Source organism: Phaseolus vulgaris, chromosome 10, assembly GCF_000499845.2.
Source record: "Phaseolus vulgaris cultivar G19833 chromosome 10, P. vulgaris v2.0, whole genome shotgun sequence".
Lineage (NCBI taxonomy): Eukaryota > Viridiplantae > Streptophyta > Magnoliopsida > Fabales > Fabaceae > Phaseolus > Phaseolus vulgaris.
This window is the reverse complement of record NC_023750.2, coordinates 42,633,503-42,646,462: the sequence shown is the minus strand read 5'-3', so window position 1 is coordinate 42,646,462 and position 12,960 is coordinate 42,633,503. Positions and strand designations below refer to the sequence as shown.

Genomic DNA, 12,960 nt, shown 5'->3' with positions numbered 1-12,960 from the left:
AAAATCAATTAGATGTTTAAAAATACATATTTTATATTTTTTTTAAAATAAAGTAGTTTATTATTTTGATAGAGAGCAAAAATGGAGGAAAATATTATAATATATATATATATATAATATAAATAAATAAAAAAGGGGAGTAGGAGGTAGTTGTAGGGTATAGGAAAAGCCTAACATAGGTTTTAAAATGGGGAAAATATTAGGTTTGGTATTACACGAAGGTTAGGGTAACGTAACGTATTTAGAGGGTTGGTTCTTTCTGCTGTGACCACACTTATTATTATTAACAAAAGAAATTTCTGCTTTCAAGAAGACACAGATTCAACCAATACATACTTCACATATTTATTGCCTTTCTCTTTATGTTTTGAATTCCACCACCATAGGAATCTCTCTAACGATAACTTCACTTTTGCAACAAGTTTCACTATCACAGAATAAGTACTTGTTTCTTTAGGGTTTAGAGTTAGGATTTGATAGTTTTGAGAAAGTAGTTTTGGGGTGTTTCTTTTAGCTGTTCATGTTGGTTTTCAGTTGCAATTTTTTGTAATAGGGTTTCATTTTTTAAATGAGTTCTTTTGTAAATGGGTTGATAAAAGAAATTATCCCTAAAGAAGGGAAAAAAATGAAACAAAATTGGTATAAAAGATCACTTAGAAATTTAACTTTAAAAAAATTCTTAAGTTGCAGAAAGATTGACATAGCTAATGCCTATTGAAGTGTGGTTATGAAGGTTGAGATTGAGGGTTTGTTTAGAGTAGCATGTTGAGATAGAAAGTTAGGTTGTTTAGCAAACCCTCATAGATATATTTCTCATGTATTTGACTCAGTAAGCTACCAAATGACTTTGCCTTCTCTTCATGCCACTCCACTCAGAAATTATTCATCTCTTTATTGGTTGGAGTCAATGTTTCAAGTAACACTGAAAATAGAGGCACTACCACACTAAGTTCCTACTTTGTTGCTACATATCAACACCTAGAACAAAAAATCACTATTGTCAATGATGTTATTTATATGATTAGACGAGACTTCAGATTAGACATAAACACGTGTTGAGGGTTTAATCAAAGCTGAATTAATTGAAGTTAGTCACCTTTTTATGTGTCACAAGAAATTGAATTGATGGATGAGACTCCCAATTTGCCACAGTGGTCTTTCTAAGTTTCTTTCAAAAAGTTTCTTAGAACTTTTTCAAGTGAGAGGATTTGCATGATCCATACTCTGCAATAAAAACACAGATCTCATACTTTTTTGTCTGGTCTGCCTCTCTGTCATGTTCTGAACTTTTCATATTTCTTGTTTCTCTACATATTCTCATACGATTATATATATTTTTTTAAAGTGTGATTTGGCTTCAAATGAAGTTTAAGATTTTTTCAAAGATTTTTTAAGTAAATGTTGAGTAAAAAGGAACTAGAAATTATAACTTTTTAACTTTAAATTGAAGTAAGAAAAAACACAAATGTTTTAATGATGTTGATCAAAAGAATTAAAAGAAAAAAAAAAGCTGAAAAAAATATATTATCAATGCATTCTTTAGTCTCATCGCCAACTAGTAATCCAATAATTTTTGCATAAGAGGTATCTGTTCTAAGAGTATTGCAGAACAAGCTTATGTAAATATTGAAAACCACTGATAAAATAGATACAAGTTTAAAAAAATTTGACACTTGGAAAGAAACAGATCAAGTATGATGTTGAGGTTAACAGGGCAAGAGAAAAATGCAGAATCCTGCTGAAAGAATTGAATACATGAACTTAAAGAACTGGTGTGGAGTAAATGTGGAAAACATTGAGTTAAATTAAAGGCTGTGCAAGTCAACCCTCCCAACTCCCAAGACTACTGTGGTCATAAATGGATCATGGCCTCCAAAAAATAATTGATACAAACCCCAATATCATGATGATGATCACTGTTATTAAGCATCAAGATACTGGGAGTGAGAGGCTGCAAGAAGGGCAGCACCAATTCCTGAACCATCATTGGAATGCTCAATGATGATACTTTCTGAGACATCGTCACCAACCAATTCTTTAACTGTATTCTCTAGGCACTTGCTATACTCAGTATAGTGCTCATACAATCCACCATCCATGGCTATCACATTCTTCTCACCCTTACCATCACTGATAGTGTCTTTTCCCAACTTCTTCAAGATTCCTAAGATGCCAGCAGCAGAAAGACGAGCTCCACGGGTAGCAACAATATTGCAGATCTCTACAACCACCTTCCTCACTTCTAGGGAGGTATCAGATATCTAATTTAAAAGTGAGAGAACAAAGTTAGTTGATCAAAGTAGGAACTCTTAACTTGAATCAGAATGTTTTTCGTATGAAAATTTGGAGTGAGTTTCATGTATAATACTAATATGCATCTGTGAAATATCCAGATCTTTGATGTTTGAAAAATCTAATATAACTACGTAATAACATAGCAGCATGTGCTTAACAAAAAGGAAAGTTATAATGACAACAATTTGCACTAGTAATTTTTATTAATGTCTAAGAAGTGTGTTCTTGAAATAGCAGAACAGTAATAACTATTTATCATGTTTTATAAATTTATATATAGGTATGTATCCTACATATACTGAATCTACATATGTTTAAAATTATGTATTGTTGTATCAGATGCATTATAACTATTGTAACTTATAAGTACATAAAGAATCTTGACATCACTATCTATCAATTGGAATAAGCTTCCTAAACGTCAGTGTACACAAGCTGTAAAAAGCATGTTGGAAAATCTTAATCCAACCAGAATAGAAAATTTTATATACCCCGAAAACGTTCTTCAGTTTGCTTCCAACCACAGTGAGATCAGCAGACGAATCATGATGCATTGCAGACATGTCAGGTGTCCTGCACTTCCAGTGTTGATGATCATGAGACAATTTTTACACAGTACCATTAATTATAAGAAAGCACAACACTAGGAGCTCATGAAAAAACATTTACTGTTTTACACAGATATACCCTTTTCTTAATTTTCGGAAGTTGTTAGAGAAAATAGTGAAAGCAGAAAATACTTGAATTTCATTTCTGAACTAAATAAAGGAAAATAAAAGAGATAAAAACAGAAAGAGAAATACTTGAATTTCTTTTCTGAACTACAAGATATATACAACACACCGAATTCTTGAAGAATCCTATAACTAATTTATCGTTCAGCTATTCCTGTAAAGCTAGAATCATTTGGACTGTACAATGTTGATTTTGGACTGAAGGTGGATTGGGTTTCTTGTCTATTAGCCTCCCACAAGTTGGAGTTAGAATTGTGGGAGTTAGAAATATATTGATTAACTCCAACTTGGATAAGTTCAAAGCGAATAAATTTAGAGGAAGGGTTTTGGTGAAAATGTCAGTCAACTGATTGGAAGATGACACAGAGAACAATCACATGAGCCCCACTTGCAATTTTTCACGAACAAGATGACAATGTCCAGATGTTTTGTTCACTCATCAAACACGGGATTGACAGCAATATGCAGTGCACTTTGGCTGTCACAGTACATAACAACCATTTTGGAACATTTGAGACATGGTGTTTTGCTTATTCTTTTTCCTAGAAGTTAAGGAATTTCCAAGAAAGAAACGGTACCTTGTGATAGACCTTATTGAATCAACACAAGTAGCCCAGTCTGCATCACTGAATCCAAGAATTTGGATAGGAGAATCACGTCTAAACATTAAACATTTTTCTGTACTACTATTGAGATATAGAAGGACCTTCATGGTTGCTAAAAAATGCGTTTGTGGGATACCCATGAATTGGCTTAGTTGTTACGTGGCAAGAGTGATATCAAGATGTCTGCCCGTGAGATATAATAGGTGACCAACAAGTCTTTGGTACTAAAGGGATCACCGAGAGGTTCTTTAGAATCATTTTGAAAATGAAGTGCACTGTCCATGCGTGTGCAACATGGTTTGGATCCCATCATACCAAAATCCTCAAGAAGATCTAAGCAGTATTTGCGATGACACAATGAGATTCCTGCATCTGAATGAGCAATCTCTATACCCAGAAAATATTTCAAAAGACCAAGATCTTTAATATGAATGTGAGAATGTAAAATTAGCTTAATTAGCAATCTCTTGCACACAATTCCCAGTTAAAACAATGTCATCCACCATAGACAAGCAGAGCAGTGAAATTATGCATCTTGAATTTAATGAAAGGTTGTGATCACCATGAGCTTGTTTATACCCACAAAATCAAAGTAATAGAGACAGTTTTTCATATAATTTCCTAGTTGTCTATTTCAAACCGTAGAGAAATTTCTTTAGTTTGCATCTAAACGTCTTCAGAGAGTTCACCATGCAGAAATGCATTACTGAGATAAAGTTCTTGAAGATGCCATCTATTGACAGAGGCCAAACCAAGAACAACTGGTGGGTGCTAGGGTTGAGTTTGGTGAGGATTCAAAATTTGATGAAAGGGTTGGGCTAAAAGAATCAGTGTTGGGATCTGCATTGATGAGGAAATCAGAAGTAAGGAGAAGTTTGGGTTGGGATTAGGCTTCTTCTCTGACTGAAAGGGAAGAAAGTTCATGAAATATCACATCTTTCACTCTGCATGTGTTCCACAGGGAAACCCAGAAAAGCCATTTGGTAAAGCTAAATGAAAATCACAAAATTATCCTGTCCCATAAAACAATTGAAAAAAAAAATACTGAAGAAACAAAATCTCACTGATAGAGTGGCCAATCAAAAACCTAACATTATACCTTAATATGAACGGATCTTTTAGTTTTGGGGGAACATCGTCACCAAAAAGTAAAGCTTCTTCTGCCATTTTGCATAGTACTCTACGAACAATTTCTCCCAAGTACATGCCAGAAATTATCTTCTCAAAAATCTGAGGTGTAATTTAAAAATAATTATATAACTGGTTTATTAAGAAAAGATGGAGCTTAAAAGTAGCACAAACTAACCTGTTCACCAGGGTTTAAACTCACAGCATCTAAGGCATGATCATACTCAGTTAATGGAAGGTGTGATGATCTAAAATTTCCCCACTCCATATTGATAACCTAGAATCATCTCTCATATACCAGACAAGATTCCATATTAATCAATCATTCATATCAAATAATATGTAACCATTGTTAAGACTACACACACTCAACCAAAGAAAACAATGACAGAAACTCCTCACCATATCTCCAGAATCTGGCAAAGGACCATGCCATTTTGGTATTGCTTGAACACGCTCCACATAGGCAGCATTTGTTCCAGTTCCCAAAATAATAGCAGCAATGACATTTTTGTTTGTATATCGACCTCCTGCTAATGTCCCAACTGTATCATTGACCTAGCATAGATACTGAATATAATAAATATGGAGATAATACCTTGAAAATTCATTTTCCTTAAGATCAATAAAAGACCAAAGAGATTTAAAGTCTTATTGTTATGCAGATTGAAAGAGGTCAAACCGTCGATTACCAGAGCAGTTACACGCATATCAAGACTTCGTTTCCGAATGGCTTTCATTAATTCTTCCACAACATCTTGACCAACCTATTTAAACAACAACAAAACTAAGTAGAAAAAAGGTGAAAAAAGTAGTAAGTTTCTAGAGTCTACAAACCTTCAATCTCCAAAGTTATTAGTTTCAAATCAACAATATTAACAGGTTAATAGATAAAACTTAAATCCACATCAACGAGTTTAGGGGAATACCAAAATATATAAAGGGTATTTTTCTAACGAGTTCTGATAGAATATTTAAAATATGCAATGAACAATGAGCATACCCTCATTATGTTGTGTAGTCACTAAAATGAGATGATACTGGGTATTGTAATATACATTGTGATTCAATTTAAATTCAAATGTAGGGTAATGTGATAAGATATGTATGAATAAATCATCAAAAAGTTATATCTCTGAAATGCTATAATCAACAGACAAGGAGATAATGAATCTGAAAGAATGGAAAAGGCATGAAAGCAATCAGGAAACGGGATTTACAGCGTCCTCTATGTTGAAGCCTTTTGTCCACTTGATAAGGTTCCCAGAAGCAATTAACGTTTGCATGACAGGAAAGGAAAAGGTAAAACCTATCTCTCTCTGTCTACCTGGAGCAACTTCAAAATCTTGATTCTCTTGGGCAACAAATTTTCCAAGTTCTGCTGCAATATAGTCAAAGAGTTCCTGGATCACAATTTATTTTAGATTGGTCTTGTTTCTCATTTGATTTGCACAAAGATCAACAACTGCTGGGAAAAAAGAGAAAACAAAACAGCTGGTGGGCAAAGAAGAAGAACTTACAGCTGATGTCCCAACCATCAAATTAGGAGGAATTGAGACCTCTGTAGATTCTTGACTAATGATACCTCCATCCTTGCCTCCCAATTGCACACGTAACACCCGAAAATTAGTCCCTCCAAGATCCAAGGCATAATATAGTCCTTCCTCATACCTAAAAAGGGAAGGGATGCATAAGAACAACCCAACAGCCTCTAAAATTTCAAAATGTTCCGAAATGAAGAAAAAAAAGTACATTCAGCACAGAAAACTTAAGCTGTAGAAGTGTGTGTGTGTGTGTGTATAGTCACTAACTTCTCATTCACAAGAACCTCATAAATATGAATTCAAAGGATATTAGCAGTGAATTTTTCAGTCATGTTACAGTTAAGAAAGGTCAGATTCAGTATGCTCGTAGCTTCCTAACACTCATTTTAGTAGCACAAGGCACATCATTGGCGATGCATCCACAACTTCCTTTTGTAGACAATACATTTCAATAATCAAATAATCAACGAGCTGGAATAATATATAATCATCCACACAATAACAAATCTACCATCTCAGCAACATCTAACCTTTTTCGTTTTTGGTTAAACCACATGTATGCTCACATAGACAATCCTGTTCAAACTAGATAAAATCACTATAAACATTTTCGTACCAGCAGATTCATGTATGGAGGTAACGAACTTTTAATTATATGAAAAGCGAAGAAATGTGAAGAAGGAAATTGATCTAGATTGATCGAAGAAAGCAGTGATAAGGAGAACGATAAAGACATTGAATAAGATCTTAGATTGAAGGTAGATTGGAAGAAGAAAAAGAATGAAACAATACCCAGTTGGGAGCTTATCAACGTAGGTAATGAGCATCTTGAGCTTGCTACCACCTTCGGAAGCAAGGCCAGCGTGCATCTCCACGTTCATGGCATCCGCAATCCGCTTCAGCTTCCACGACGGCGTCGCACACTTCTCCTCCAATTCCTGCAGTATTTCCGTCACTCTTCCCCACCGTCGACATTTCCTCACGTACCTATGCACCACCACCGCACCCACCGCGCACGCCGTCGCGGCTCCGATCACCGTCGCGCACGCTACCACCTTCCTCATTTTGCTTTCACGACCGGCTTTAACGCAAAACTAACTAACTGTTTGTGTTTGTATGATGTTCTTGCATATAAATAGAAAGCGCGAATAAACACATTTTATTGACCAACGCGGCTAATTAGGAAAACGAATAACGAATTTAATTAATTTTAGTTCAAGCTTAAGTCACTGTTTAAATGGAGTCATTCAGTACTTGTTTGGCTGATGGTGACGTGTGTACGAGGATGATGATGCCAAAAATCGGAACAACAACGCGACAAAACAACTAAACCAAACAACGTTGTCACAAATTGCTGTTTGAATAAAGAAATAAATTAGTACTTTCGTGTACACACAAGTTTGCTAGAAAATATACACGAGTAAGTGTACTTAATGTAGTTTTGCTTCAAGAATTTTTAAATGCCAGTTTATTATTATTATTGATATGAAAATGTAAAGTACTTGTAACTGTGTCATTCAATAAATCCTTAGAAATGTTATCGAGGTCATGTTTAAACCAACTTTTAAGAAACATTTTTAACAGATTAACGCAATCAAATTCGTTGTTATTTAAATTATTTTGTCAATTAGCGAGAGTGCCTGAAGCCAATATAAGCTATTAACAAATCATTGTTCCATTGATAACAAATTCATTATGATTACGATTACGATCAATTTTGCTCATCTTTGTCCTTATTTTATAGTTCATTTGTTTGTGGTTATGAAATGAGTTGCATTTCTCTAGTTTTAGTCGAAAGAGTGAAGTTATGAATTAATGATTGTAGAGCAGAAGAGAAGATTGAGATGACAGTAGCAGTAGAGTGTTGAGTTCCCAAAAATATGAGTATAATAATGTTGCAGCTTACAGAGTAGCCTATGCTAGAACACACTAGACAACCCAACAACCACCACACCACCACCCTCTCCCTGGCTCTCCCTACTCCTAGAAAAAGCAAATGAAAAAGAAAAAGAAAAACCCAACAAAAAGGTGAGTTTAGGAGAATCCTAAACAAGATATAGTGTAGGTTAGCTTAGTCAAAGGGCATAAAAAATGCAACTGTACAAGTGGCTGCTCACAAATCCCAGCTCCAGCTCTTCAGCTTGATGTGATCAGTTGCAGTTTGCAAGCTTGAAAAGCCTGAAAAAATTAGAGAAATGAAAGCCAGCCATTTAAATTACTACTTACCCAAATTGCTGGCTCCCCTCTTTTCTCCACTGCACAACATCCTTCACACTGCAGATGCCACACGCAGTCTCCTGTTATACACACCAAAAAAGCACCAGAGACCACATAAAGACAAAACACAAATACACAACCTCTGAACACATTCATTATTAAACATGAACATGCCTTATCACCGCCTCTTGCACCGCCTCTGAATGAACCTTTACTGTAGAATCAAGAACCATCCCTAGCACTGCATTTTGCTACACAAAAACCCCGGAAAGAAAAATGGTAATTTTTGTTCAGATTAACCTAAAAAAGAAAGTTATAATTGAAAAAATATTCAGGGAGGAATTGAAAGCCAAAACCTGCAACTGCACCTTTAGCTCGTGTTGAAATACTTCGTCACCGCTTGTTATTCTGTTTTCACCAGTTGGACAGAACCGTTCACGTATGTACTACTCTCAAACCTGCCATTGTTGTTCATATCAACACCCCCGGTGCTATCTTCAACACAACCTGCCACAGATACAGCTCCAGTGTCTTCAGAAGAACCACTATCACTTGTAACCGAAGCAATCCCACTAGAATTAGAGGCGGGTTCAGGAGACTCCGTTCTACTCAACTCTTGCCCACTGTTTGACAAATGATTGCACTCCACATTTCTCAACTGTTGACTATCAGACACAGCACCAGTACCAAGGCCACTGCGACTTGCCCATCTACCTTCAGGAGGACTAGTACATTGCTTTTTTAGTGTAGCATCCTCCCTCACACCCAACCCATCATTGTTCTTCCTCTTACGCACCTCAGTCCCAGAAACTTCATTTTTACAAGATGATTTATGATTCTCTTTTGATGTTGGCCTTGATGGTCGCAATCTTTTATAACCATCAGGAAACACATAGCATGGAATTTGCCTTCTACGAACATGAGAAACAAAAATCTCCATCTCTGGTTTCCAGAACATGTACATATTAACCGCATGCAAAAATTCTTCAATTGTTCCTCGTATATCAAACTGTTGGCCTTCTTGAACTACTTCTCCCTGCTTCCTCTGCAAACCCACAAAGAAAGCGCAATGTGCACTCTGCCTCGAGGTATCGATATACTCGTGGTGATAGGGATGGCACTGCAACTTCCCAAAAGTGTCACGCTCAATCTGCAAACAGGAACCAAAAAAATTGAATTACACGCTTACAAATTAAGCAAATGTACCCAGGAGTTGTAAACTCCATTAATTCTAATGTATCAATTTAAACATACCATCAAGGTCAACTGCCGAAGGCGTGATCCCACCCAACCCTTCCAATTGCGCAAGTCATCGACATCAGCAGCAACTACATCAACTTGCAAATAGTTTGTATAACTTTCAAAAAAACCGTATGGTTCAAACATATCTTTCCAACAACCTTTGTTCAGTTCTACATCCTGGATTTTTGACAAAAACAAAGGAATCGATTATCAATTACTTGTAACAATCGACATCCAAATTATTTCTATCTAGCTCAACAAGGAAAGAATGGTGATTACCCCACATATCTTGTTGCCAAATTGGAATTGCTCCATCATAACACGAAGTGTGCTTGTAGAAACATTATAACTAGAATTCATACAGGGATAGGCGGGAGTAATAATTGGCATAAGATGGGATCGGTCACGAGGATTTTTACGAGGATGCCAAACAGAAAAACCAAGTTCATTCTCCTCTATTGGACATAGCATGACAGGAGTTGGCCACCTCCACTGTGTATATACCCTAAAGAATCGAGAAACAAGCATGCTTGGAACTGCATTTGGATACAACTGGCATACTCGAGCTACAAGAAGTGCCAAGTTAACACCACCAAGAAAACCCGTCACCTGAAAAATCATTAAAAAAGCATAAATAAATTAGCCAATAACCATGTAAGTGGGCATTCAAAATAAACAAACGTATTCACAAGGGAAAAAATTGAAAATATCACTCACATTGGAATAAATGCCTCGCCTTTTGGCCCAAAATTTCAAGCAGCGAAGTGTGGTGCGAAAGTGCTATAAGACATACAAAAGGTAAATATATTAAAAGTAAAGGGGGCACAATAAATAATATTAAATGGAAGACGTAGCACAGTAAGACAAACAACAGTCTAAATAATCACCTCAACATTAGGAACAAGCTTTAGAATTTGATCTGCAACTCTGCAGCCATTCAAACTTCGCACAGTAGGCTCGTCAACATTGTGTAGAAGAGAGACATCAGATATAACCAAGTCCTGTCGATTTATTAAAAAAAACAAAGTTCCAAAATATGACAAAAAGCCAAATGAACAGAACTGGATCTGGAACAAAATAACATTTGCTTCTGTTGGAGAACTTAGTACAAAATAAAATGATTTGACTTACTTCAGGTACAATCAAGTGAGAAATACTGGCATAAAGGAGGTCAATTGATATTCCATCAAACTTGAATTTCATGACAGGGACATGAGCATCCGGAATTGGTTGCAATTCCGAGACCTCCTCCATGTTGGCAAGGATATCATGCAGTGTGTAGAAAAAATCCTCCTGATTGTGAAAACATTAAAAATCAGATACAAAAATATATGATTTTGATGGACCACACAAACAAAAATATTTGCATTCCCAACCTACCTCCCGATTCACGTAGGAAGGTCCGATGCATATTGTGTCTAAGTCAGCCCCAGGACCATGAACCTGCATCATTAAACTCAATGAAAATGGGCTCAACTAATCCACAAATAAAAAACAGGTGCAGCAAATTGCATTCAAATCTTGACAAAGTAAAAACATTGTTCAATTGCAAAAACCAATAGAATCTATCAAACTGTAAAATTATAACATTCCCAAGCAGAGTAAACATATCCAAAACATTTTTGTCTGATTCTACGACGATAACCAAGTGATGAAGGTATGCATGTCACGCAAGGAGGTAAGATACTCACACCAAGCCGAAAAGAACCAAAAGTCAAGATGATAGCATTTGCATCTTCCACCATTTGATCAGTGTATCCCCTTAGGCGAGTAAGTTGCTTCACCCAGTTTTTTACTATCTGAAATAAAGAAAACAAATCAAAAGCTATATGGTTAACTCTGAAGGCTTTGCAACCTGTATTAAATAATTCTATACAAACTGACATTAACGCACAATAAAATATTATTATAATTATTATTAACCGCAATTCAAACTATGATGATTAATACCAGCAGAAAAAAATCATCAAAAAATGCGCTCTCATCAATCACTCAATAAACTCCCTGTAGACTTCTGATATACAATAATAAGCATGAATCAACCACTCAATTAGACTAAACTCCACGTGAGAGAAATAAGCTCCCTAATCATACAAATAGCTCCTCCCTTACCCCTAAACTCCTACTTTATCATCATCATTAACACGTACAAGTATCTCACATAAATTGCTGCCATCAAACAATTACACTATCTAAGCATCGCAACAATCATTACAGCGAAGAATCACCAACACATAACACTCTCCCTATCTCTATCTCTCCCTTACCTGTTCAAGTCGGTGAAGAACCTCTTCTCTCTTAGCAGCTTCCTCTTTGTTCTCATAAAGTCCCGAAACAGCGAGAAACTTGTACACATAGAAACCAATTTTAAACACAAATAAGTACATCACCAAACACTAAAAAGCAAACGATCGTGTTATACCCACAACAAAAAAACTAACCTTTTCTAACTCAGTAGTCCTTTGCAAATCATTAACCGTAGGTCCAGCCATCGAAATGGGTTTCGTGATACCGCATTGCTTCGACGATGCCCCCACCCCTTCAGAGCTCCCCATGATCTCAACACCCAAAATTAAAAAAAAAATAAAAAATTTTATATTTTTCCTATTCTTCTCCCGAGACAAAACGGATACCCAGAAAACAATTTATAAAAAAAAAGAACAACGTATCGAAAACTGGACGAACCCACGATTGAAAATCCCCCAGAACGGGAAATCAATCCCTAGAAGATGAAAAAACAACAACAGAAAAAAAGGAGAAATTGGAAAAGAACTTAAAAGCCCTAGATCGCAAAAATCAAAGAGGAAGAAAATTCAAAAGGGAGATCTGAAAGGTTTGAAAGGGATTGGATTGCAGAGAGAGGGTTCGAAAAAAGAGAGGTTCGGAAGGGAGCGGCGAAGAGAAAGCGCGGTGAATGCAATGGTGGGCTTTGCAATTTTCTCAATTTTTCTCAGATATTTATAGAATCGCACATTTAATATCTAATATCTTTTTTTATCCATTCATGCTTATTTATTTTATTTTATTACTGCTTCATAATATTTTATTCAATATTCTTTTCAACAGATTATTTTTTACGGTATCTATTAATTAATCAGTTTAAATCTATACCCAATATAAATTTGAAAATAATATATCACATGCGCGTAAAACTACAGTGTCAACGTGTTTAATTCAATTATATTTTAAATTTTA

The 12,960-nt window shown here is 35.7% G+C and overlaps 1 protein-coding gene and 1 pseudogene across 1 annotated transcript; both read right to left on the bottom strand.

Annotated features, from left to right (window-relative positions):
• Window positions 1-1,623: 1,623 nt before the first annotated feature.
• Window positions 1,624-7,445, bottom strand: LOC137818187 (hexokinase-1-like). Its single transcript, XM_068621454.1, has 9 exons — window positions 7,099-7,445; window positions 6,283-6,433; window positions 5,983-6,165; window positions 5,455-5,529; window positions 5,165-5,320; window positions 4,941-5,039; window positions 4,734-4,864; window positions 2,787-2,868; window positions 1,624-2,261 (listed from the first exon to the last, which is right to left on the bottom strand). The coding sequence occupies exons 1-9, from the start codon at window positions 7,368-7,370 to the stop codon at window positions 1,923-1,925; spliced, it is 1,488 nt and encodes a 495-aa protein (XP_068477555.1). The 5' UTR covers window positions 7,371-7,445; the 3' UTR covers window positions 1,624-1,922.
• Window positions 7,446-8,151: 706 nt separating this feature from the next.
• Window positions 8,152-12,714, bottom strand: LOC137818186 (nuclear poly(A) polymerase 4-like; annotated as a pseudogene).
• Between the last annotated feature and the right edge of the window lie 246 nt (window positions 12,715-12,960).